At 57.7% G+C, this 22410-nt stretch overlaps 1 protein-coding gene across 1 annotated transcript in view; it reads right to left on the bottom strand.

Moving 5' to 3' along the window:
- Ccdc88c (coiled-coil and HOOK domain protein 88C) overlaps nucleotides 1-22410 on the bottom strand; it is a 113103-nt gene that overhangs the window by 41328 nt on the left and 49365 nt on the right. The window contains exons 5-11 of the mRNA XM_026394281.2: nucleotides 13562-13620; nucleotides 12651-12734; nucleotides 10495-10635; nucleotides 9875-10059; nucleotides 9138-9219; nucleotides 8821-8979; nucleotides 115-261 (exon numbers count right to left, since the gene is read on the bottom strand). Coding sequence (XP_026250066.2) covers nucleotides 115-261; nucleotides 8821-8979; nucleotides 9138-9219; nucleotides 9875-10059; nucleotides 10495-10635; nucleotides 12651-12734; nucleotides 13562-13620 — 857 coding nt within the window. The remainder of the gene's footprint in view (nucleotides 1-114; nucleotides 262-8820; nucleotides 8980-9137; nucleotides 9220-9874; nucleotides 10060-10494; nucleotides 10636-12650; nucleotides 12735-13561; nucleotides 13621-22410) is intronic.

Raw genomic sequence — 22410 nt, 5'->3', positions numbered from 1 at the left:
TTCCTGGGGCAGTGGTAGCAAGGAACCCAGTGGTGAAAACATCAACAAAGGGCACAGCGCTCGCCCCCACCACCCCCACTAGTCTGCGCATAGCAACCACACAGCTCGCAATACCAGTTCCAGGTCGTGAAGTTTGGACTTCAGCTGCAAGTTCTCCTTCTCCAGTTCGTGGACTTTATCGCTACGGGCCCGGGCAGCGGTCAGCTGCTCCTCCAGCATGGCCTTGGTTTCAATTAGAATGATGTTGTCTTCCCGCAGCTCCTGGTGACCAAAAGCACACAGGCGCACCCTCAGAGACAGGCACAGGCTGTGGCCACAGGACTCCCAGCAGAGCTCCCTGGGCCCCTGGGCTCCTCTGTGCATCACCCTCACCTTTCCCATGAGGCGAGGACAAATGGACCTTATCTACTTTAAAAAGAAAAGAAAAAAATCAAGGCGTTAAGAAAGAAAATACTTAAATGTGGAAAGGTAACGCTTCCTTAAGGTCCTGGGCGTGGCCCAAGGGCCTTGACAGTGACAACCTAACTCTGCTGACACACCTGGGACCTCTCCGGAGGCTGGTGCTCAGAGTCTACAGGGAGAGGGGTCCCGGGTCTGGGTTCCTCTCAATTCAACATTCTTCCTGGGATCAGGGTCCTGAAGAATGGCCTCTCAGAGGAGCTTCCATTCAACACGCAGTTGCTATTTGAGTATTTTGCACACGTTCCCCTGGCAAAACAGAAGTGGCTGGCGGTTTCCTGGAGCCAGGGGGGTCTTAAAGAGAGTTCAGCGGCAGCACAGTAAACCAAGCAAGTGTGAGCCCTGCGGACACGCACAGCCCAGGGTCTCCACTGCCACCGCCACGGGAAAGCCGAACTGGCCATCGTCTCTGCCGGGCCCTGTCACAGCCTCCTTGGTTCCTCTGTCCCCTGGGCCCTTCCCAGCAACACTCAATAACGGAAGGGGGTGGGGGTTGCTGCATTTCTGTGGGGGTCCCACACAGGGACTCGTCGGGTCTCCCCGCTGGGCATGGCCTCCCCAGGCTCGTCCTGCCCACACGTTATAACAGGGGACTAGCTGCTGCTCCTCCAACACACGCTCACTTTCCTTTGTGGGCCAGAATCCAAGATTCCTGGTGAGGGGAGCCACCCGCTTCTCGGCCAGCGACACGGTTCTGATCAAAGCCTGGCAGCTGGGGAGAGCTTGTTGGTTAAGACTCTGGACTCACCTGAGTGACCTGTCCCTGCCCGCCCCCCAGAGGCCACTGTCCTGCCCCACACTCCTCACAGCAGCCCTGGGAGGGAGGGAGGGAGGGACAGTCCCTCCCTATACACAAAAGAACTCTGGTTAGCTCATCAAGGAACAAGCCCACAGTCACTGACCTAAGCTGAGGTTTGCCCTTGGCCCAGAGGGCTGCAGACCCTGGGGTTCCTCCACCTCAAGGGGCTCAGGAGGTGAGAGAGGCCGGATGTCATAAGGACACGAGCCAGAGCACATGAGGGGTTCCAGGGGGCTGCTGCCCACGGGGCTCTCACCTGTGTTCCAGCACCGTCTCCTGCCAGCACGCCCCAGCACCAGCTCTCAGGCCCCCAGTGGCCACAGAACAGCCTGCCCCGTCATGACAGCCAGCTTTCAGGATGTGGCCAGAGCTGCCCCTTGGAGTGCACTTGGGAATGCACTCCGGCAGGCCTGCTGAGCCAGGAGTGCCTGGCACTCATTTCCAGGACTTTCTCTCAACCACTGTGGCCTGCCTATCCTCCTCCCCAGACTGGGAACTCTTGGAGCAAGACTGAAACTCTACTCTGCGGAGCCTCTTGCAAGTGTGCAAAACACCTGTCGGCCAAGCCACCAGAGAGGGGAACTTTGAAGGATCCGGTGATGAGGGGGACTCTGAAGGACCCAGACACCTCTAACAGCCAGGGATGGACAAAGGTGACTTGTGGAAAGGTAGCCAAGAGAACAAATCCCCCCCACATGCCTCGACTTCCTCCTGTACCTGGCAATGGAGAGGCCCACCCGCCTCAGAAGAGCAGATCTGGAAGACACTGCACCAAGCTCCCTAAGCCAGGGGCGCCCCAGGGGCTGCTGTGCAGGGGCAAGAAGGCCAGCACACCCCGCTATGGTTCTGACCACAACTAAACCAGGAGGCTACTTAGAGGCCTGACCCTGCCCAGCCAGCAGCTGAGGGGCCACATTTATGAAATCACAGGCCAGAGGGTCTATACCCAAGTGCCTTCTAATCTGCCATGGTGACTTGCAGCAGCACTCAGACTCAGGACTCTGTGGGGCACCTCTCCCCAGCTGCCATGTCAGTCACTCCACAACCCTGTAGGTCACTGTCTAACCCAGCACTGCCCACGGAGCAGCCACCAGGGCTTCCAAGGGCTGGGGTGCAGCTCAGTGGGACAGACCTGCCTGGTGTGCACGAAGCCCTGGGTTCCACCCCAGCACCACAGAGAAAAAGGAGTTTTCCAGGGGGGTCCCAAGCTGGAGCACAGCGTCTCCTTGCCATCGCAGTGTCTTAGCGAGTTCCCTGGATTGTGACATTCCCTGCTACAACAGGCCTCGGTCCCACATGAACAGTGTGAGGCTGGCCCTTGCTGGAGTACAGCAGCAGCCCAGTGTCCCCTCGAGGGTGCCTCTGGCACACGGCTCTCTACACCCACTTTCCTTGCTCCCTGTCCCCCTTTTCTTGTGAAGGCACAGGCTCATGCTCATTCCCTGGCAGGCGGTCAAGGCCCTGAAGGCAGCCAGTCACATTCCGATCCCCGGTCCACCTGCTTAGCAACTGCGATGCTGGGCAAGTTATTAATTAAGCTTCTTTTTTCTCATCTAAAAAAGGAGAGGAACCAGTCATGGCTGCTACACCTCGCAGGGCCCAAGTGCAACACTGTAGCAGGGCTTCCCATGGCTCCTGGCTCCACCAGCAAGGTCACTACTGCTCATCGGGAAGCCTTACTGTGCACTTGCTGGGGCCAGATGTTGGGTCTTCAAAGGACCAGAGTAGATACTTCCAGCACTGCAAGAAGTCAGTCTATCACAACTACTCCGCCCTGCAGGGGCACCTGAGAGCAGCCAGACACAACAAACAGGTGTGGCTGTTCCAATAAAACTTTATTTGTGCCAGGCACTGTGGCAAACAGCTGTAATCCCAGGGGCTCCGGAGGCTGAGGCAGGAGGATCGTGAGTTCAAAGCCAGCCTCAGCAAAAGCGAGGCGCTAAGCAACTCAATGAGACCCTGTCTCTAAATAAAATACAAAATAGGGCTGGGGATGTGGCTCAGTGGTCAAGTACCCCTGAGTTCAATCCCTGGTACAAAGAAAAAAAAATTACTTGTAAAATCAGATGGTAGAATGGACTTGACCTATGGACTGTAGTTTAGTGACCCCTGAATAGACAACATGCTGGGCCCAGAGAAATCACTGTCAGTAAGGCACAGACCCCATCTTCTCTGAGTTCACAGTCTGGCTGGGAGTCAGACAAGAAAATATATCAGGACAACACCAAGTGACAAGCACCACCCAGGCTAAGAAAGGGCTCTCCCAAGGAAAAGTGAAGGAGGTGGTGGTCACGGCCTGCAGAGCTCGCCCACCTGATCAGCCCCCTCTGTGACTCCCAAGCCCTATGGGGCTGGATGAGTGAGCAGAGAGGGTGGGCAGGCCTAGCAGCTCTGTGCAAAGCCCCCGCTCCCGCAGGGCCCGTCTGGCCAGAGCTGCAGGCGAGTGCTGGGTGAGGGCGTGTGGACGGTCTCAGGGCTGCCTCTTCCCTAAGAGTCGCCTGATGAGCCGCTGTTAAAGCCACTCTGGCAGCAGGACTGAGGGATGCACCTGGCCATTCTGGATTTGCTGGGAGGTGGGAACATGGGCTCAGAGGATGGGGAATGCTAGGGCCTGGGCCAGGGTGGGAAGGGGCAACAAGGGAGCTGCCCCATGCTGGACAGTAGCTGCGTGCCAGACAGAAGATGGGAGGGTGGCAGCTAAAGGTAGGAACCGGGCATGCCGTGGATCCTGGAGTGCAGGGGGGCGGGGGGCAGCCTACAGACTGGAGGCAGGGGACTCAAAATCAGCCAAGATTTCCTAGGCAATTTCTCCCTCTGAAGGGGACAGAGACGTCCATGAGGGCTGTGGGAACCTCATGGTGAGGGTGAGCGGGTTGCCTGCAACAGGGCAGGCCCGGAGGAAGTGGGCAGGGCTGGCCCCATCTCCCAGGCCCAGATGGGCAGGGCGGACCACACCCACAGCAGATCTTGCCAGCCCATCCCCATCCTAAGCAGGACCACGATGCCTTAGGGGTGTGGCTTTGGCTGGGGGATCACAAACCCAGCTCCTGACTGCTGGGCCTTGTCAATGACCGCCCACTCCTCCAGCTGCCTCCTCACTGCCAGCACCTATCCAGGGGCCTTACCTTCTCTTGGGGGCTCCCTGAAGAGAGGGTGGGCTGGGAAAAGCCAACCTGCCCCTATGTCCGGGTGCCCGGGCAGGACCGCCCCACTGGCCCAGACAGACCACATTAGCTCCTTTTATACATAGGGTAAGACCTGCCCGACACCCAGCAAGTGGCTGTTTGCAGCCAGGACTGTGCCCAGGTGTGGGTCCCTGCCTCTTAGGCTGTTTATTTTGAAACGAGCACTTCCTGGAAAGCTGTCCATCCACACAGGAGCTGGGCACGACCACGTCCACTCTGCCTGGACACACTGCAGCACCTCAGCCTGTCCATGGCTTTCAGTGGAAATTTTCAGCCAATCACAAAATACGGGAAAGAGAACTTTCCAGGCAAAGTCTCTCTCTTCTGCCCTCTTCCCACGTGGCCCTATGAGGCGACCCCCTGCCAGAGGCCCTGAGCAGACTACCGTTTACTAAGGGAGGCCAAGGGCCCTCCAGTACACGTCCCACACTTCCTCCGTCAGCAGGGAGCCCTCCGCTGCTCCTCTCTGTTGCAGTTTCAACCCTTATGTAAACTACACCTGCACCCACAAGAAAGTTGCCAGAATCTAAAAACAAGCCATGCAGCTCTGTGTTCCACGTTGCTCTAACCAAAATCAACCTTGCCCAGAGCTGAGACCTGTGTCCCCTCCCTGCAGCACAAATGTGTTCTCCCTTTGGGGATCTGCAGTGCTGAGTTTCTCAGGGTCAGGATACATATGGGCCACCTGTCACCCCGATGAACCCAGAAATGTCACACATGTGGAAAGCCACACGAGACGCACGATCAGGCTCCTGGGCCTGGCCCGGCTCTACTCCCAAGGAGACAAGACCTCTCACTTCTCCCCAGACTGAAAAACTCTGTGTGTGTGTGTGTGTGTGTGTGTGCACGCACACACACTACTGGAGATTGAACCCAGGACCTCATGCATGCTAGGAAACCAGTCTACTACCGAGCCATAACCCCAGTCCTTTTTTTATTCTGAAACAAAGTCTTGCTAGGCATGCATTTTGAAAAGGCTGATCTTTACACACATCTTCAGAAATCTAGAGCCAAATCTTAGAGAAGGTTTAAACTGATGGATGTTTTTAACTTTCCCATTTCAAGTGAGGTAAGGTAACAGCTTATTCAAAATGGCAGATACCCACTGACAACTAAAAGAATATAAAAGAAAAGAGGGGGGGCTGAGGCGGGGGCTCAGTGGTGGCGCTCTCGCCTGGCACGTGTGAGGCACTGGGCTCAATCCTCAGCACCACATGGAAATAAGTAAAATAAAAGGTCTCTTGACAACTGAAAAAATATTTTAAATAAAATAGATAAATGTCCCTTGTGTCCTTTTAACTTGGATTATACCCCAGCCACCAATGTTTTATCATAAAAAAACATAAAATCTACTAAAGGGTCTAAATAACAGTATCATGCACACCTCTGCACACACCACCTAGACTCTACAACTAGCCTGCTGTATGTGCTTGGTCTCATCCTCCACCCACTTTCTCTTATTTTCTGAGTGAGCACACCTTGTACCTGGGCCTCTAATCTACAGTTATAACACCTGCAGGTCAGCCTCAGTTCAGACACATTTCTACACAGTGCTGTTCTACTCACTTAGACATTATTCTTAAGGAGTCTCAGGGTGAATTAGAACGTGCACCATTGTACTCTGAAGAAGATCTGGATTTTTCAATTAAGTTGGATACATTTGAAACACAAACAGACCCATCAGAGTCACTGTGCATTTATACAGCGCTGGCCCCTTGACTTACAGCCTTCTGAGCACTAGAGGGGTGGGCTGGCCCAGGCCACTGCTGCTAGGCAGAGACAGTCCTCTCCATCTCCATGGGCCCAGACAGCACCTAGATCTCATGGCAAAGCAACTTGTCTCGGGGTCTCTGAGTTCCAGTCCAGCACACACCTGAGTGCTCAGGGCTCCAGGGAGCCTGTGCTCCTGTGCTAGGCCTCTGCAGGTGTCTGAGAAGCCAGGGCTCCACAGCAGGACAGCAGCCACCAGCTCTGCAAAGTGAAGCCCAACGGAACCCTTCCACAAGCATGGCCGCGGGTGCACATGGTCTGAGGCAGCTCCTGAGGCAGCTCCCGTGCTCCCCGGCCTCGTGCCAAGACACTCGGTAAAGATGGCACACCACATAATCTGGGTAGCTACAACCAGCTCCAGCCTCGTCTCCCCCCACGTTCCCAGCACCCCAGCACCCCAGGACTGGGTGACTGACCTCACGGCTGCCTTCTCCCTGCACACTGCTCCGTTTCTCCCTCATGGCTGTCCCCAGTTGATTGCCCCAGTTCAGGACCACTTCCGCCATCGCCTCCCCAGGAAAGCCTTCGGAGCCCCCAGGGGCGGGAGGTGGCCTCCTCGCCTGGCACTGACACCGTCCTAGCTGCAGGCTTCCTCGCGGAGGCAGGGAGCCCATCTTCTCCAGAACTGTCTCCAGTCCACCGGGCCAACGTCCCTGCAGGGAGGAGGCCAAGTCCCCCCAACAGGGAGGTTTCAAGCCTGGGAGGGACCACGGAGTGTGTGTTCTAAGCCGCCTGAGCAGAGGCTGAAGACAGTCTGCAAATCTGCCTAAAGTACTCAAGGAGGAGCCACCAGTGCTGCTGTCTGTCCTCACTGCCACCGGAGTCAGGAGGCCATAGGCACCCGAGAAGAGAACTCTCTCCAGGGCCCTGGACTCCGTCAGCCAGGCCCAGCTCGTCAGCTGGGAATGTCTGGGTGTCCGTAAACCCATGCATGTCGCCCCCTCCCTGGGAGCAAAGATCTCATGGACGCTATCTTCTCTGGTGAATGATAAAATGGATATAAAACTTAGCTGAACTCATAGGAAATTTTCATTATGAGAATTACTAATCAATATGAAAAAACTACTATTACTACACCGAAGCAGGAAATTTGAGAAAATGGGAAAAGGGGTCCCCACGTAAATCCCCCCGGAAGCCTAGAGGCTCCAGCTGAAGGGGCACAGCTCACCTCCAGACGCTCTGTGCCCAGGGCAGGCAGGGCAGGCTGAGGGGAGCCAGGAGGCTTGGCCAAGCCAGGAATGAATGTGGAGACCGGCCCCTAGGACCCACCACACCCAAGGGACAGAGTATGGTCATGATCCCCGGGTGTCACACTGCACTCCTGACCCTGTCTGGGGGCTGCACACAGTCCCTGACACACAGGAGCTGCCGAGGCAGGGTTTGGAAGCCGGGGCATGCCACGCCGTCCCCCCCAGGCACATGCCTAGGCCTTAGGACCGTCTGTGCCAGGATTCATGCCTCAGAATCAGCAGAGCCAGTGTTTCCAGACAAAGCCAGGCCGTGGCCTGTCCTTCACCCCTTGCTCAGGCCTGGTTTGCCTTTATACAGCATCCAGGAGGACCTGTCAGCAGGGCCACTGAGCGTCACCCTGTCACCCTCATTCCTCAGGGGACACACTGAGGAACAAACTACACTCAGCCTTCTCCAGTCCACCTCCATCAGCCCAGGGCCCAGGGTCAGCTGCAGCACCAACCAAGCCTTCAGCACAGCGGGAGTCCCACAGCAGGGGAGGGACGCTCCCAGGCCTGTGCCCAGCCACCGCAGAAAGCCCCGGCCAACAAGTCCCTCAACAATGTGCCCACACCCTGGCCTCTCCTGGCTCACGTTTCCTCAGTGGCACAAGCTCACACAGGTAACCAGCACCACCTTTGAGGCCCTGGGACAAGCAGAAGACAAAACTCCCGTGTCTCAGAAAAGGTCGCCGAAGCCACTGCCAACATGGGGCCTCAGGGGGAGAGGTCGAAGCATCAGGGACCCTCCTGGGTCTGGGTCCCAGTTCAGCCTTAACCTCTTCACCTGTTTCTACCCACAACCTCGACAGGATTTAAAACAAGGCCTTGAGCCAGGCACATGGCAAACACCTATAGCCCCAGAACTTGGGAGTTGAGAGGGGAGGGCCTCTGGCCCAGCAGTCCCGGCTAGCCTGCCAATACCACGGACAAAATCAAAAACGTAAACTCACATCAAGTCAGGTTAAGAAGCCCTGGCACAGCTGCCCCACTGGGGGTGCACCATGAGTGAGGGCTCAGGGACCCCCCACTTCCTTGACCTCAGTGGCACCACTACCCCTGTTCATAGGTGAGGAAACCAAGTCTCAGAAAGTCGCCCAGAGACAGCCAAGTCTTGGCAGTGGGGAACACACAAGCAGAAGGTCATTGTTGTGGTCTGAAATGGGAGAAGGGCACCCCTAAAGGGACCAGTGTCCTTGTCAACTATGTCCCTTCCTACACCCTTGACAGTCAGGAGAGGCACAGGGAGGCCCTCAGGAGGACAGGCTGAGGTACGGGACAGCGTCCACCATGGCAGTCTCTGGCTCCCACCCCCCACTCCTCGCAGGACGGCCAGTCTGAAGGTGCTTCCGCGGGCCTGTCCAGGGGCAGCGCCCACCTCCATGCGAGCCTTGTAGAAGTCCACGTCATGCAGCTTCTCCTTGCAGCGGACCAGCTCCATCTCCAGCCTCTCCACGCGGTTCGCCTTCTCCCTCAGCGAGTCCAGCTCGTCCCGGTAGGCACGGGCAGACCGGGCGTCGGCCGCCAGCTGGACATTCTGCAAGGAGCACGAGGGCAGGGAGCCAGCTCAGGGTCACCCCCGGACAGGGAAGGGCCAAGTCCCTAAAACGTGGCATGTCAGGAACCCTCCAGGTCCCATGGCAGGGTACCCCAGCCCCGTCCACCCAGGACACACGGCCCAGGCCTTCCGCTCACCTCCTGCTTGACCTTCTGCAGCTCCAGCACCAGCTGATCCACCTCATGCCTGGTGTCCACAAGCTGCTCTGTCTTCTCCTCACTGAAGGGGCAGGAGAGGGAGGAGGAGTGTGGGGAAGGGTCTTCCATGGCAGGCCCTGGGGACAGGCTACCACTTCCCAAGACCACGGCAAGAAAACGAGGTGACCCGGACTTCTGGGTGTGGGAAGGGGATCCATCTGCCTATGGGGTCTGCAAAAACGTCCCTGGGTAAAACGGATCTTCTCTTCCAAAGTCTGTAACGCTTGCCCTCGAATTATATCCAGCCCACAGGGTTCCCTGTGAGCATGCAGGACAGGAAAGGAGACCCCAGCCACAGCTGTAGGAGTCCACGAGTGGGCTGTGTGGGGACAGGATGGGAAGGTAGCTCCCTAGACGATGGGTAAATGACATTCATCAGGTGCAGGAAACGGGGAGAACAGGCTTTCCAGATGCAGTTGGGGCCACCATGCGAGGCTCCCCATTGTCACTCCCTCCAAGGAAACACACCTACATGATCATCCTGATCCCAACTAGGCCTGGGGACAGCAGTCTACTTCTGACCATCAGTAACCCTTGGGTGGACAGGAGCCACCAGACCAGGAAGAAGTCCCCCTCCCTATGGGGCTCACAGAGGGCAGATGCTGGGTCCTGGAGTCAGAGAGCAAACCAGGGTGGCCCCCACCAGCCCCGGGGTCACACAGAGCTCTCTGACTCACAGCTCCTGCCTGACACGACGCAGTCGGGCCTTGGTGTCGGCCAGCTCCACAGCCAGGTGCTGCTTGTCCTCACTGGAGAGGCTGCTGGTGGGGCTGGGCGTGGAGTCGGCGCTGGAAGACTTGGCGGGGCTGAGCGGGTGCTGCGCCTGGAGGTAGTCCCGCTCCTGCGTCAGGTCCACGATCAGCTGCAAGGGGAGAGGGCAGACGGAAGGGACGAGTGGCAGCGCACCCGGGGCCCAGCACACTGCCCAGGCTCAGAGTGGGTAGAAAAACCACCCTGAGAAGAGAAGCCTTCAGCTGAGACTGCAAAACCAAGAGGCGGGCGCTGAGAGGACAGTGCAAGTCTTCCAACAGAGCTTAAGTATTTAGTGGGACAGAGAGGAGGGAAGGAGGGTCTGAGTGGAGCAGGGACCCCAAGCTGGGCCTCCTGGTCGGCTTCTGCCCACTCTGTCCCTCTCATCATTCACTGCAGGGGCATCACCAGGAAAAAGTGGGCATCACCCATGTCCCACCCCCAGCAGATCCAGCCAGCAGGACAGGGAGGTGTCCAGCCCTAGATGGAGGAGGAAGGCCAGCCCCGAGCCCATTGCCGGCCGAGCTGTCCCGACAGGTGGACGCACCTCGGTGCTCTCGTCGCGCTCGTCGATGAGCCTGCGCAGGTGGAACACCATGCTCCTGGACAGCGCCTCCAGCTCCTCAGGGGCCACATCGGGCAGCTCCAGCCACTGCAGGTCGAACACGTTCTCCTGGTTGTGGGTCACCTGCGGGCACACATGTCCAGCACTGCAGAGGCCAGCTCAGGTAGCCCTGGGGTTCCTGAGCTCCTGCCTGCCCACGGCCACAGAGTGGACGGCACAGGAGACAGGAGGCTGCTTCACTCCCGCGTTATCAGTCCCTGTGGCATGGAGAGCAGGGCCCCTTCAGCAAGGCTGGGCCAAGTCATCAGAGGAGCCCGCCACGCACACCACTCTGCTTTCAGCCTTTTCAAATACCAGAAAGAACCCCTTACAACTGTCCCCCCAGAAGGTCCTGGGATAACAGGATGCTTGCACTGAGGCGAATATCTAGGTACAATGCAGGCAGGCTTCCGGGGGGGAGGATGAGGAAGGGGACTTTAGTTCTTTCCCAAAGTCAAGTCTAGTGCAAACCGAGACAATGTCAAGTCTCCCCCGCCAGCATGGGGGGCCCAGGCCACCGTGGGTTACTCTATTCAAAATCTAAAGCGATTCTGAGGAGGGCTGTATCTCAGCCCACAGCCACAGAAGGCCAGCGGGCTCTAGGCCTCTCCATCAGCAGAGAGCAGGATCTGGTTGGACTCATCCTCTCGTTTTTGGAAGAACATCATTACATTTCTCAGACCTCAGAAAAGGGAAACAAAAGGGCATCCTCTCAGTGAATCGCTCCAGGAAGGTTCTGAAGTTATTCAGAGCAGTAAAAATGCCAGAGAACAGCTTTACACACACACACACACACACACACACACACACACACAGCAAAAACAAGGCCCTGTCTAGGGCCCTTTAGTTCCTCCAAGGACAACACCGGCTTTCCTCTCTCCCCAGCTCATGAAGGACAAGCCTGGACAGAGCTGATCTCTGAATCAGAAATCTCGCCCCATCACCCGGACGGGGGCTGGGATTCAGAGGCCAGGTGCTGAGCTGCTCCATTCCCAGGGCTGGGAAAACCCTCGGGCTCAGGGGCTCTGGGGCTGGGCTCCAGGACTCGATGCCAGCAACACAGCGTCACCAGCAGAGCTTTCAATTAAAGGCTCATCTCTCCCAATTCTGACAAGCAGATCCCTCATGGGTCCTGGGCACCTGAATTTTTTTTAAGTACCAATAAATTCTGAAGCCAGTGGCCAGGGCCAGCCATTAACTGGTCATCACACAGCCTCTCCTGGATGTGTGCGTTCGTGTCCTATGGTCCAGGCACAGAAGGCATCGAGTGGTAAAGACTGACGAGCCTCAGGGAGCTCGTTCCTGGGCAGGTACAGTTTCAAAGCACACAAGGGGAAGGAGAGGGAGAACAGTCCACAGGCTGACAGGTGGCCAGCAAGGGCCGCCACTGTTCACTGAAGTACTGACTTTCCTCTGGTGGCGCTGGACGCCGGTCCACCATGAGCCACATCTGTCTCCTGCTTCAAACCCTGATTCAGAAGCCACTTCCCAGCAACACCCTGGCCCCACTGCTTCTGTCCACCCCGGGAGCTGTGGCTCAGCCGCCTCTGCCATCTCACCCCAGCTCCCTGGAGCCTGAGTGCTAAGCCCCATCGAGACACCTGACCCTAAGTGTGGACACCTGTCTCACCAAGAAGACCCTGACAGGAGGGCAGAGGGTGAGGGGCTGTAACCCGCGGTGCTAGGGGGGACCCCAACCCCACCACCGCGTGGCAGCCGTCTATTTCTCTGCGTGTCATTGACGGCAGCGGAGAATCTCTATAAAGATCAACCGTTCAGAGCAGGGTGACATTTGCCAGAATACATTTTCAGGGCCTGTAAATCAAATTCTGAGCCTAAACCACTTGACAGCTTTTAAAAATAGTCTGAGTCCATATAAGGCAAGAAGACGGCAGAAAGACTTGATGGAGGTGGCTTTTTTTAATTTTTATTTTTACTCCTATTTTATTTGGGCTTGCTGATGGCTACCTTTCCAAATAGAATCAATTTGACTATGGCGCCTGAAACCTAAAATTAGCAGAAAACATCCATGGGTGAGGTAGCCTTTAAACATTGCCACCATGCAGAGAAGTGACGCTGCCCGGGGAGTGGCCGCCTACCTCCTGGATGTGGGCCACAATGCCCGCCTGGGTCTCGATGTCCAGCTGCTTGATTCTCTCAATGAACTCCTCCTTCCTCTCACACTGTGAAGGGTGGTGGACATTAACAGAAGCATGTTTTTGAGCGAGGGCACACCCAGGGCCGCATTTACAGCCACAGTCAGTTTCAAGTGAACCGCCCACCCCAGCCTGGCTGTCTCCTACAGAAGGCCACCTTGTCCTCTTGCCCACCCTGGGCTGAGGTTTCTCTGAAAATGGCTCAAGAGCTTGTTTTCAAAAGCCCATCCCCAAAAGCCCCTCCCTGATGGAAAACACTGGGTGGGACTCAGAAATCCATGCTTCAAACAAGACCTCGACACCTAGAGATTCTTCAGGAGGATGGGAACAGCAGGCTCGGGGCCAGAGGCACACCCTCTCTGTGAAGAGCCCGCACAGTCAGAGTTTTAGACTTGTCACTGGGTCTGCGCCATGGCTGCTGAGCTGGGCCACTGCTGTACAAAGGCAGCCAGAGGTGACAACTACAAAGGCAGTCAGAGGTGACAGCCCTGGACAGGCCACGGCCGGACAGGCCACGGCTGTGTTCCAGTAAACTTTTTACGAAAACAGGCGGTAGGTCCAATCTGGCCCAGAGCTGGGCAGTCCACAGCTCCCTGCCCCAGATGTTCCTTTACTGGGGACAAGTTTCTAGTGGCACCTTGGCTGCAGGGGTCCTCACCAGGCCTCCTCCCCAAGGTACCTGGTACTAGAAACAGCTGCCACCTAAGACGTGGCCATTCTCTCCCGGGAACCCGGAGGCCTCTGTCACACTGGACTGAAGGCAGTGTCACCCCACCTGACCGAAGGGCGCACCTTGTCCCCACAAATCCAAACCCCGATGGCTGAGGCCCCTGCCCGTGCCGGCCACGCCCTACCTGGACGGCGCAGCCCAGCAGCAGCAGCAGCGCCTTCTTCATCTCCTCCATGCTCTTCCCTGCACAGAAGAACGAGAGTCGATCAGATCAGCCCCACGAACCTCCCAGTGGGACCCAGGGACTGCCCACTCTCCGTCTCTCTCTTTTTTAGAAATTCATAGATCTTTACTTTATTCACTTATTTATCTGAGGTGCTGAGAATCGAACCCGGTGCCTCACACATGCCAGGTGAGTGCTCGGCCACTGACCCCAGCCCAGCCCCGAGCTCCGCCTCTTTTCTACAGATGAATTTAGACTTTACCAGGTGAGAATTCTGCGTGTGACACTTGAGGCCCCTTCCCACTCACACACCACGGACCTCCCCGCGCGGTAACTACTGAACGTCGGCATCAGCATCGACTTGCTGAGGAAGCACGGCAGGAGAGGACAGTCCCCACGGGAAGGAGGCCAGGGTGCACAGCTCACCCTTCGTTAACAGGCAGGGAGGACAGCTGAGCCTGGGTGTGCTGTCCCCATGATCCACACCTAACTCCACTTGGGTCCCCCGCCCTCTTCCGAGTGCCACCGTCTGGTGGAGTGGGCTAAAGCACACCCGACAGCACACGCCCTTGTTAACAGGAGGCTGCCGACTGCACGCACAAAGGCCCCAGACGTGCCAGCCAGCTCCTGCCAGAGGTCCCGTTCCTTGACACTACCAAGAACGTCTGAGTGGCTGACTCTTCACGCACCGAGTGTCCTCCCACTTTCCTAGCCTTGACCAACGCTTCACACTCTGCCTCGACTTTCCAGTCCACAGCCACAAGTATGTCACTATTTCAAACTGTGTCGCTTTGTGCTCAGAAGCCAACCGGGTCCTCGTCTACTCCATCCCCAAGCAGTGGGAACACAGGCTCTACGACACCTCGGTCCCTCAGGAGTGATGTGACCTGGACAGTCTGCGTCCTGACTCTGAGCCTCTGCTGCCACATCTCTATCAAGGAGGCAGCTGGCCTGGTGACGAGCAGGGTTCCCTTTCAGGTTTTAAAAAAAAAAAAAATCAAACTGGGGATCTTCTGTCTTTCATCATATCCTGTTGCATGTGGGTAAGAGGGACCTGCCAAAAATAGCGTTCTCTCAAAGACCCACGACACCCACTCGCACTGTGCCAGGATGGCCCACAGCACCAACCAGAGACTGCTGGGGAGAAAGCCAAGGCCCTGTCCCGGGGGCTAATGCTGTGGGTTCTCTCCCGGTGGCTCCAAGGAGTGGAGTCTCCTGCGACCCCCGCCTAGACCCCCTCCACGGAGACCCAGCTATAAACGGCTTCTCCTCCAACACTGGTGTCCGGCTCATCTCAGAACTGGGAGCCGGGAGTTCGCAGCCACCCAGGGCCGCAGGGTGTGTCTGTCTGTCTGTCTCTCTCCATGCAGGTTCTACTTGGCCCAAGAGGCTCTGCTCCACAGACCACGTTCGTCACAGTGGCTCCCTTCTTGGTCAACACCGGGGACTGGCTGGCTGCTTCCTCTCAGCTTTGGTAACAAAAAAGGGGCCTCGCCCACCCAGCGTATGGCGCAACTCAGGCTGCCCATCGGGCCACAGTCACTGGCAGGTGTCCCCCCCACCCCAGCGCCCTGGGTGGACAAAGCACAGATCCTTCGCAGACCTCATGGCTCAGCCTCCTGCAGGCCGCTCCTAGGCCATGACCACAGTGTGGAGCGCAGGGGAAAGCACCATCAGGCTGCGGAGCTGCCCAGGCACAAGCCAGAGTCGGTGCAGAAATCTACCTTCTCTATTCACAGCAAAAGCCCCAAGGACCCAAAGGTGCCACCCTCAGAATAAGTCAGCTCCAGAGATCCCCACCCAGGGCCAAAGCGGGTGAACAGCAAACGGAGGCAAGGGGACCTGGTCAGCAGGTGGGAGGCCAGAGGAGGTGTGTGTGCTGGCATCCGCTCACACGGGGAGCTGCAGGGACAGCAGCATGTCACACACTCAGAAGGGCTCCAGGAGAGGGTTCTCCATTTCCCCATGTTCTTATCACAGAGAAACAGTGAGGGTGGCAGGTGAGGGTACCTAAGCCCCAGAGGAGACTGACACTCAGTGGAGGAACCACCAACATGTAGCCTGCACCCCACAGACTGCCGCTGCCCTCTGGCCATTAGAAATGAACGGATAAAATAATGGATGAGGGAACAGTGCGGGCAAGGCCAGAACCCGCCCCACACCAGGGGAGCCTGGAGACTACACTGAGGCTGCTCGGAGAGGAGCTGCAGCCACGCCCTAAGCCACCCTTCATCCAGCCACCAAGCCTCAAGAAAAGGAAATCTGACCCAGAGCACTAGCCACAAAGTACAGATTCCTGTCTGCTAAGCTTTCAAACAGGGGAGGAAAGGTTTCAAAGGCAGAGAACCAAGTTTAGAAAAAATCTTCATGCAAAAAAAATTTGACCTGTTGGTAATAAACGGGCACCAAGAAATCCACTGGGCCTCGCTGGGTGAGGCAGGGCCTCCCTGACTCCCTCCAGGCTGAGCAAGAGGAACAGCCCTTGAGGGAAGAGTGGGGAAGGGAACTAGAAGTCCCCTCCTTGCTCATGCGCAGCTCCTACTGAGTGCTCTCAGGGTTCTAGGAGTCAGACGGGCTGCTTCAAAAATTAACCCAACTGTGGGTTTTGAATACTTTCAAAACACACCAGAAGACTCTCCCGGGTCCCAGTCGAGCAGACCAAGAACCAACAGCTCCCTGCCAAGCACCTGCTAAGGACTGGCTCTGACCACTCAGCCATCAACAGTCCCGAGCACAGTCGGATGTGGGGACAGACAAGCAAACCAGCAGCTTCAAAACGCTGAGGGATGTCACAGAGCCCAGGAGAAGGGCTTCCAGTGTGGGGTGGGTTCAGACAAGGCTTCCTGGAGGAAACAACTAAGCCGGGCCCCAGGAGGAGGAGGACAGATGGACGTGGAGGAGAGGTGAGGCACAGGAAAGGGCTGGGCAAAGGCCCAGCGGTGAGTGAGCTCCGTGGTTCTCGGGTGATCACGCCTTGGGGGCGGCTTGCTGGAGAGGTTTTCAGGGCGAGAAGGGGGGGGGCATGAAGCTCTGTGGATTTCCGTGCTGGTGAGTCACAAGCAACCCCTGCGGGCAGGAGGGCACCCAGAAACATCAGACACCCCCATCAGCCCAGGAATGCACTCTGTTGAGAGTAGGGGAACCCCAGGGGGATCTCAGACAGCCTGAGTCAATGGCCGAGTCTAAGAAAGACCTTACTTACCTACTACCTGCCCCTGGGAGCCAGACAGAGAAATGAAGCCCAGCCCTTCTCCAGGCTCAGAACCCAGAACAGCTGACCTAAGCCGTGTGCAAAGCCACCAGAAGGGAGACACCACACACAGAGTATGGTGGACGTGGGGACAGAAATGTCGTCCACTGTCCTCTGAACTGGGAGCCTGGATTCCATCAGGGAGGAACTGAGCAGCTGGACCTCCTGATGCTGGGCCAGGGCAGCTGTGGGTGGTCAGCCCACCACTCAGCGCGGAACTCGCCTCCGCTGCCAAGCAGCAGACATCAGCACACGACACAAAACCTTCCCTCCGTGACAGGTGTATGGTCTCTAGGGTCCCTTCTGGCTCTGCTCTTTGGTTCTCCTAGACGGAGCCATTTAAATGTTGGGGACACACTTCCTGGTTTCTGGAAACAGAAAATAAATCCTGTCACCTATAAATGATGCCTGAGGGATGCAGCCAGGGACTTAGGTGAAGGCAGGCAAGCTCTGCCTGGCTGAGGGGTCAGAGAACTGCCGTGAAGCGGCATCCGAGATTGCTAACAGGGCCCTCCACAACCACAGCGCCTCGGCCCCGCCAAGGCAAGCTGCCCTCCTGTGGACCCTGCTCCTGCAGATGTTGTTCCCAGAGCCACCCCGAAAGGAGAGCGTTATCATCTCCATCTCACCCACAAGAAGAGTCAGACTCCAAGACTGAGCACAGAACTGAGACTTAGCTCTGCCACCAACCCCACTTCCCTGCCATCCCCTCACCCAAAATGTGCAGGTTATTTCACCAACATCTGCCGCCTGACCTCGAGCACCGGGAGGTCAAAAAAGAGGAGGCTCGGTCTCCTCTCGTTGGGAGGCAGATTCAGATGCGGACATGCTTCTTATAACCGTGCATCCCGCTCTCCCCAGACTGCACCCTCAGGTGGACCCCAACTCCGGTTCCCCTGGTTTTCTATTTAGAAATCAGTCATTCCCTCAGCACGGCGCTGGGGCTGTCCCGGTGATTTGAGAGCAGCCGTCTGAATATGACTCCATTTCCTCCCAGAGTGCAGCGTGTCCGGGACTCACCCAGGTGCAGCTCTGCAGGTCCTCCTGGGCACAACCCCACAGGGCGGTTTACCATCTCAACAGGGTCGCCTCCCGCGGCAACTGCCAGGGACAAAGTTTCTCACATGGAGCACAGGGACCCTCCATCCTCTGTGCCCATCTGGGGGCAGGAGAAACCTGAGAAACCCTCAGCCATCGTTCTCGGCCCAGAATGTTGCGCAGGTGGCTTTAGCCAGGCAGCAATGTAACCAGGCGCCCCCACTTGTCCCTTTAGTCATTCAACAAATGTGCATCTACCGTGGACTTTTACAGGTGTGGAGCCACCGGTCCGTGTGACACGGTGCTGGGGTCTCCCCACCCTGACCTGTGACCCCATCCCAGTGTCTGTCACCCATGTCAAGTCTGTCCCACCCCTACAGTTCCCCCAGTACCTCCACCATGACAGAGGACAGCTGCCCCCCGCTTGGGTAGAGAATCTAAGCTACATCACTACGAAACCGACTCCCCTGCCCACCGCCCTGCGGGCTGCAGGAGTGGAGAGCAGACGCGTCTGCTGGCACCGAACTGAAGAGGAGGGAACAGAAGCATCAGTGAGGCCAAGTTCGCCCTGTGGAGGTGAGGTGTCGGGCGGCAGGAGACCTCAGAGCAAGGGTCCCTCCCAGCACCTGGCAAAGACCTCCAAGCCCAAACCCTGGGGGTGAACACAAAGACCTTTGGCAAACACCGTCTCTTCCCTCCTCCTCCTCCTCCTCGAACGGCCATGGCCGCAGACGGCCGGCCTGCTGGAAGCCATGGTGCGGTCACTGCAGCCAGGGAGAGCTCCTCTGGGCACAGGCCACGGCTGGGAAGTTTACTAAACAAAGTCTGGTATCCAGGCAGAGCCAGGGCTGGTCAGAGGGCTGGCCTCCAGCGTGCTGTGTGCTCGCCTCTGCTCACAAGAGCCGGCCCCGCACGCACCATGGAAGCACAGCGCTGGCCTCCGGCTCCAGGGCCTGGCCAGCCTAGCCCAGCAGGTGGACCCAGAACCTCACTCCTGACCCCGGGCGAAGCATGGAAGCCAGGAGCAGGACCGGAGCTGACGGTCCCAAGTCTAGTCCAGGGGTTTTTGTGAACCTGCTCTCGGAAGGACCAAACAGGAAATATTAGAAGGATCAAAATGCCTGCAAGATTACTTTTGATAAAACAAAAAAAAACTTATTTCTTCCCTCCTCAAAGGAACTAAGTTTTTTGCAAATACAAAAATACCTGAAAAATAAATAAGCAAGATGAGAGAGTAGAGGCCTGGAGACAGGAAGTAAAAACAACCAGCAGGCTGGGAAGAGAGAACTGCTCCTCCAGCCCCAGGGCAGACCTGGGCCTGAGACCTGGGGCCACCAGGGCCCTGGGAGGCGATGCCCAGGAGGGGGCAGGGGATCCAGGAGACCCTCTGGTTTTCAAAAGGGCAATGTGAGCAGCAAGAGGGTGTCCCCCGGGTGGCCAGAGCCTGAGCCCTGCCCTCGGTTGCCCGGGAGGCCAGCGGCCCTCACACGGCCGTCAGCACCCTCCACTGCAGCTGGGAGGGGCGTTTCCACGGGATCCGGGAGGCACTTCAGGGACAGAGAGCGGGTGCACACTGGCATGGCCAAGTGGGAAACTCCCTGGGCCTCGGAGCTCGGCTGGCCTCGGGCAGCCCTCCTCCCTACCCTGGGCCTGTTGTCCCCATGAGATGCTGGCACATCTTTCCTGCCACCTCAGCCACCTCTCCTCACTGCTGGCATGTCCCCAAAAGCCCGTGTCCAAGGCTTAGTCCCCAGAGGGGTGCTGTTGAGAGAGGCCTAGTGGAGGTCTTGGGGCAGGGCACAAAGGGACTGCGAGATGGGGTCCCTTCCCCACCCCAGGTGAGAAGTTGTGCTCTACCACGCACTCCGAGGCCTAAAGCTTCAGGAGTAACCGATCAGGACTGGACCCTCTAACCCTGTGATCTGGAGTAAACTTTCTCTTTACAAGTCGGTTATCTCTGGTACTTGTCACAGTGATGGACAGCTGAATGACACACCCACCTTCTCAAAGCACTGCCTCCTCCAGGAAGCCTTCCCAGCACTCAGTATCCCCTCCCACTCCTGAGGCACACACCCATGCCACCTCACACCCCAGAACATCGGCCATTATGGATCATGTCTCCCCGCTCCCTGCCCCAACGCAGACAGGGGTCCCCAAGCAGGGTTCCCAAGTTTTTCCAAGGCCCCTGGCTGCAAGGAACACTGAGGGACAGGCTTGGCCTGAGCTCGTTCTGTGAGCCTCTGGCCCGGGGCAGCCAGCCAAGATGCAGGAGGATGCAGGGGACTTTGGTCTTCTCTCTGGGAGGGTCAGACAGGGGGCCAGAGTCAGAAACTGCTTCCTCAGCCAGAGCAGCACATGTGGTGCTCAGCTGAGCAGGAAGGGCGTGCACAGGACACTGCGACCCCTCAAAGTGCTTTCCCTGCTGCTGGAAGCCCCTTCTGGTACCACCTTGGGAAGAAAACTTAGGACCAAGCACCAGACAGTGAAAGCAATGAATGAAGCCCCCACGGCTGTCCCCAAGGGCTCCAGCTGCATTCACAGCAGCCCGGCAGCGTGTGTGGGGTCACAGCCCCTCCCAGGGCTCCTGGGAATCCTGCTCGGCATTTAGAACACAAGAAATGCCAGAGCACAACAACGGCGGCGGCCAGTCCTGCTTGGGACCACTGGCTGATGGTCCACAAATACGACCATCTCTGCAACTTATGGTGACAAGCTTGCGCTGACCTACAGGGCCCCTGTGCTGTGTGCCCTGGACAAGCTCCTCCCCCCTCTGGGCTGGTTTCTGGTTCTCTTTCCCTTCGGCTCCAGACATGAGGTGAGAGGAGCAGCTGACGAACCTGGACCACTGCTGCACCCGGCTGGACGCGGGCCTCGGAGGGAAGACAATGCTCTCCTCCTGCACGGCTCTTCCGGGGTCCACCACAGACACTGACCTGCTGACACCCGGCTTCCCGACAGACAAACCTAGGCCCTTTGCGTGTGTGGCACAGGGACAGACCTGGCTGCTGGGAAAGGTGCGGAGAGGCGGAGCTGGGGGGTTCCGACCCCTGCCCTGCTGCACAGATGAGGCAGTTCTTGACCTTCCTGACTTCCCAGCGACCTCGCTCACCATGAGCCGCGGAAACACGATCAGTGGACGTGCAGCTGGCGAGGTGGGACAGCCCTCCGTGGGCCAGCTGTGGCCTACAGAGTCTCCCTCTGACCACTGACACGTGGACTTTCTCCGTGAGCGTGTGGTGAAGAGCTGCAGGGGCGCCAGCCTGCGGGGGAGCGGGCGGGGAGCTGCAGACCCCGCACCGGGCGGGGCTCAGCACTCTCTCCACAGCCCAGGCACTCGGGACCCATTGGCAAGGGCAGCACGAAGCCCAGAGTCCCCACCCCCAGGGGCAATGCCCAACATGGCACTCATGACACCTGTGGGCAGGTGAGGCAGGCTGTGAGCATGGCAGGGGAAGCTGCTCCTGTGGCGCCTCAGGACAAGTGTAGCAGGCGGAGGGAGCAGGGCCCTGGTGCTGGGTGGCCATGCCAGAGCAGACCACAGGCGCGGCAGAGGCTGCCCTGGTGAGCAGCCACGGGTGGCGGGGTGGTGGCCAGAAGGATGAGCAGCAGAGGGGCAGGGCAGGGCCCAGCCTCCGGGCATGTCCTAAGGGCAGTGCCAAGGCATGTGGCTGAAGGCAAGGCCCTGGACAAGAGACTCGGAAGATGTGGCCAATGAGAGTCCTGGGAAGCAGGTACACCACCCGGCCCCCAGAGAAGACTTGTCTGCAAAGTGTCATCATATCAAAGCTAAGGGTGGTCCCCAAAGGGTTCTGCCAGACTCCAGGCCACGCTCCAAGAAGCAGGGTCCACAGTCATAAGACACCTGACAGGCGGATCCCCAGGGACCAGGACTCGTGGGGAGACAGCTGCAAACCAAACATAATCCAAGAGGACAGAGACGAGGCACAGAAAACTGCAGATGAGGGAGAGGCTGAGGGATCCAAAAGCAAGCTGAGGTCCTGCAGTGATGTCCTCGCGTTGCCCCCGCTGCCCGGTTTCCACCCAGTGGAGTCGTGGAGAAAGAGGTTTCCCTCTGACAGGTGTGGGAGCAAAGCCAGCGTCACAGAAAACCCCCATGAGCTGAGGTCAGAGGAAGAGGGACGAGTGCTTGGCCTCACAGTGGAGGGGTGCCGGGTGATGAGACCCTCTGCTGAAATCTAGGACCTGATTCTATTGTGATTCGTTTTCCCCAAACAGAAGACAGAGCAAGGCCAGCAGTGCAGCCTCAGGGTAGCGCAGCCTCAGCCTCTTCCCAATGGCACAAGCCAGGGCTGGCGGAGACCCAGGGGAGGAGCGGCACCCCCTCGCTCCAGGCACCCACACAAAGAAGAAAGAAAAGAAACCAAAGAAACACAAAATACTTCACACCTCTATTTTTAAAATGTAAAACTGAAAACACTGTTCTATAAATAGACCTCTGCCTCTGGCATCTGTTTGCATCTTCTGCTGGTGGATGTCCCTGCCACCCTCCTCTGCTCTCAGA

Source organism: Urocitellus parryii, chromosome 6 (genome assembly GCF_045843805.1).
Source record: "Urocitellus parryii isolate mUroPar1 chromosome 6, mUroPar1.hap1, whole genome shotgun sequence".
NCBI classification, from domain to species: domain Eukaryota; kingdom Metazoa; phylum Chordata; class Mammalia; order Rodentia; family Sciuridae; genus Urocitellus; species Urocitellus parryii.
The sequence above is the reverse complement of the archived record's forward strand: the minus strand, read 5'-3'. Positions and strand labels throughout refer to the sequence as shown.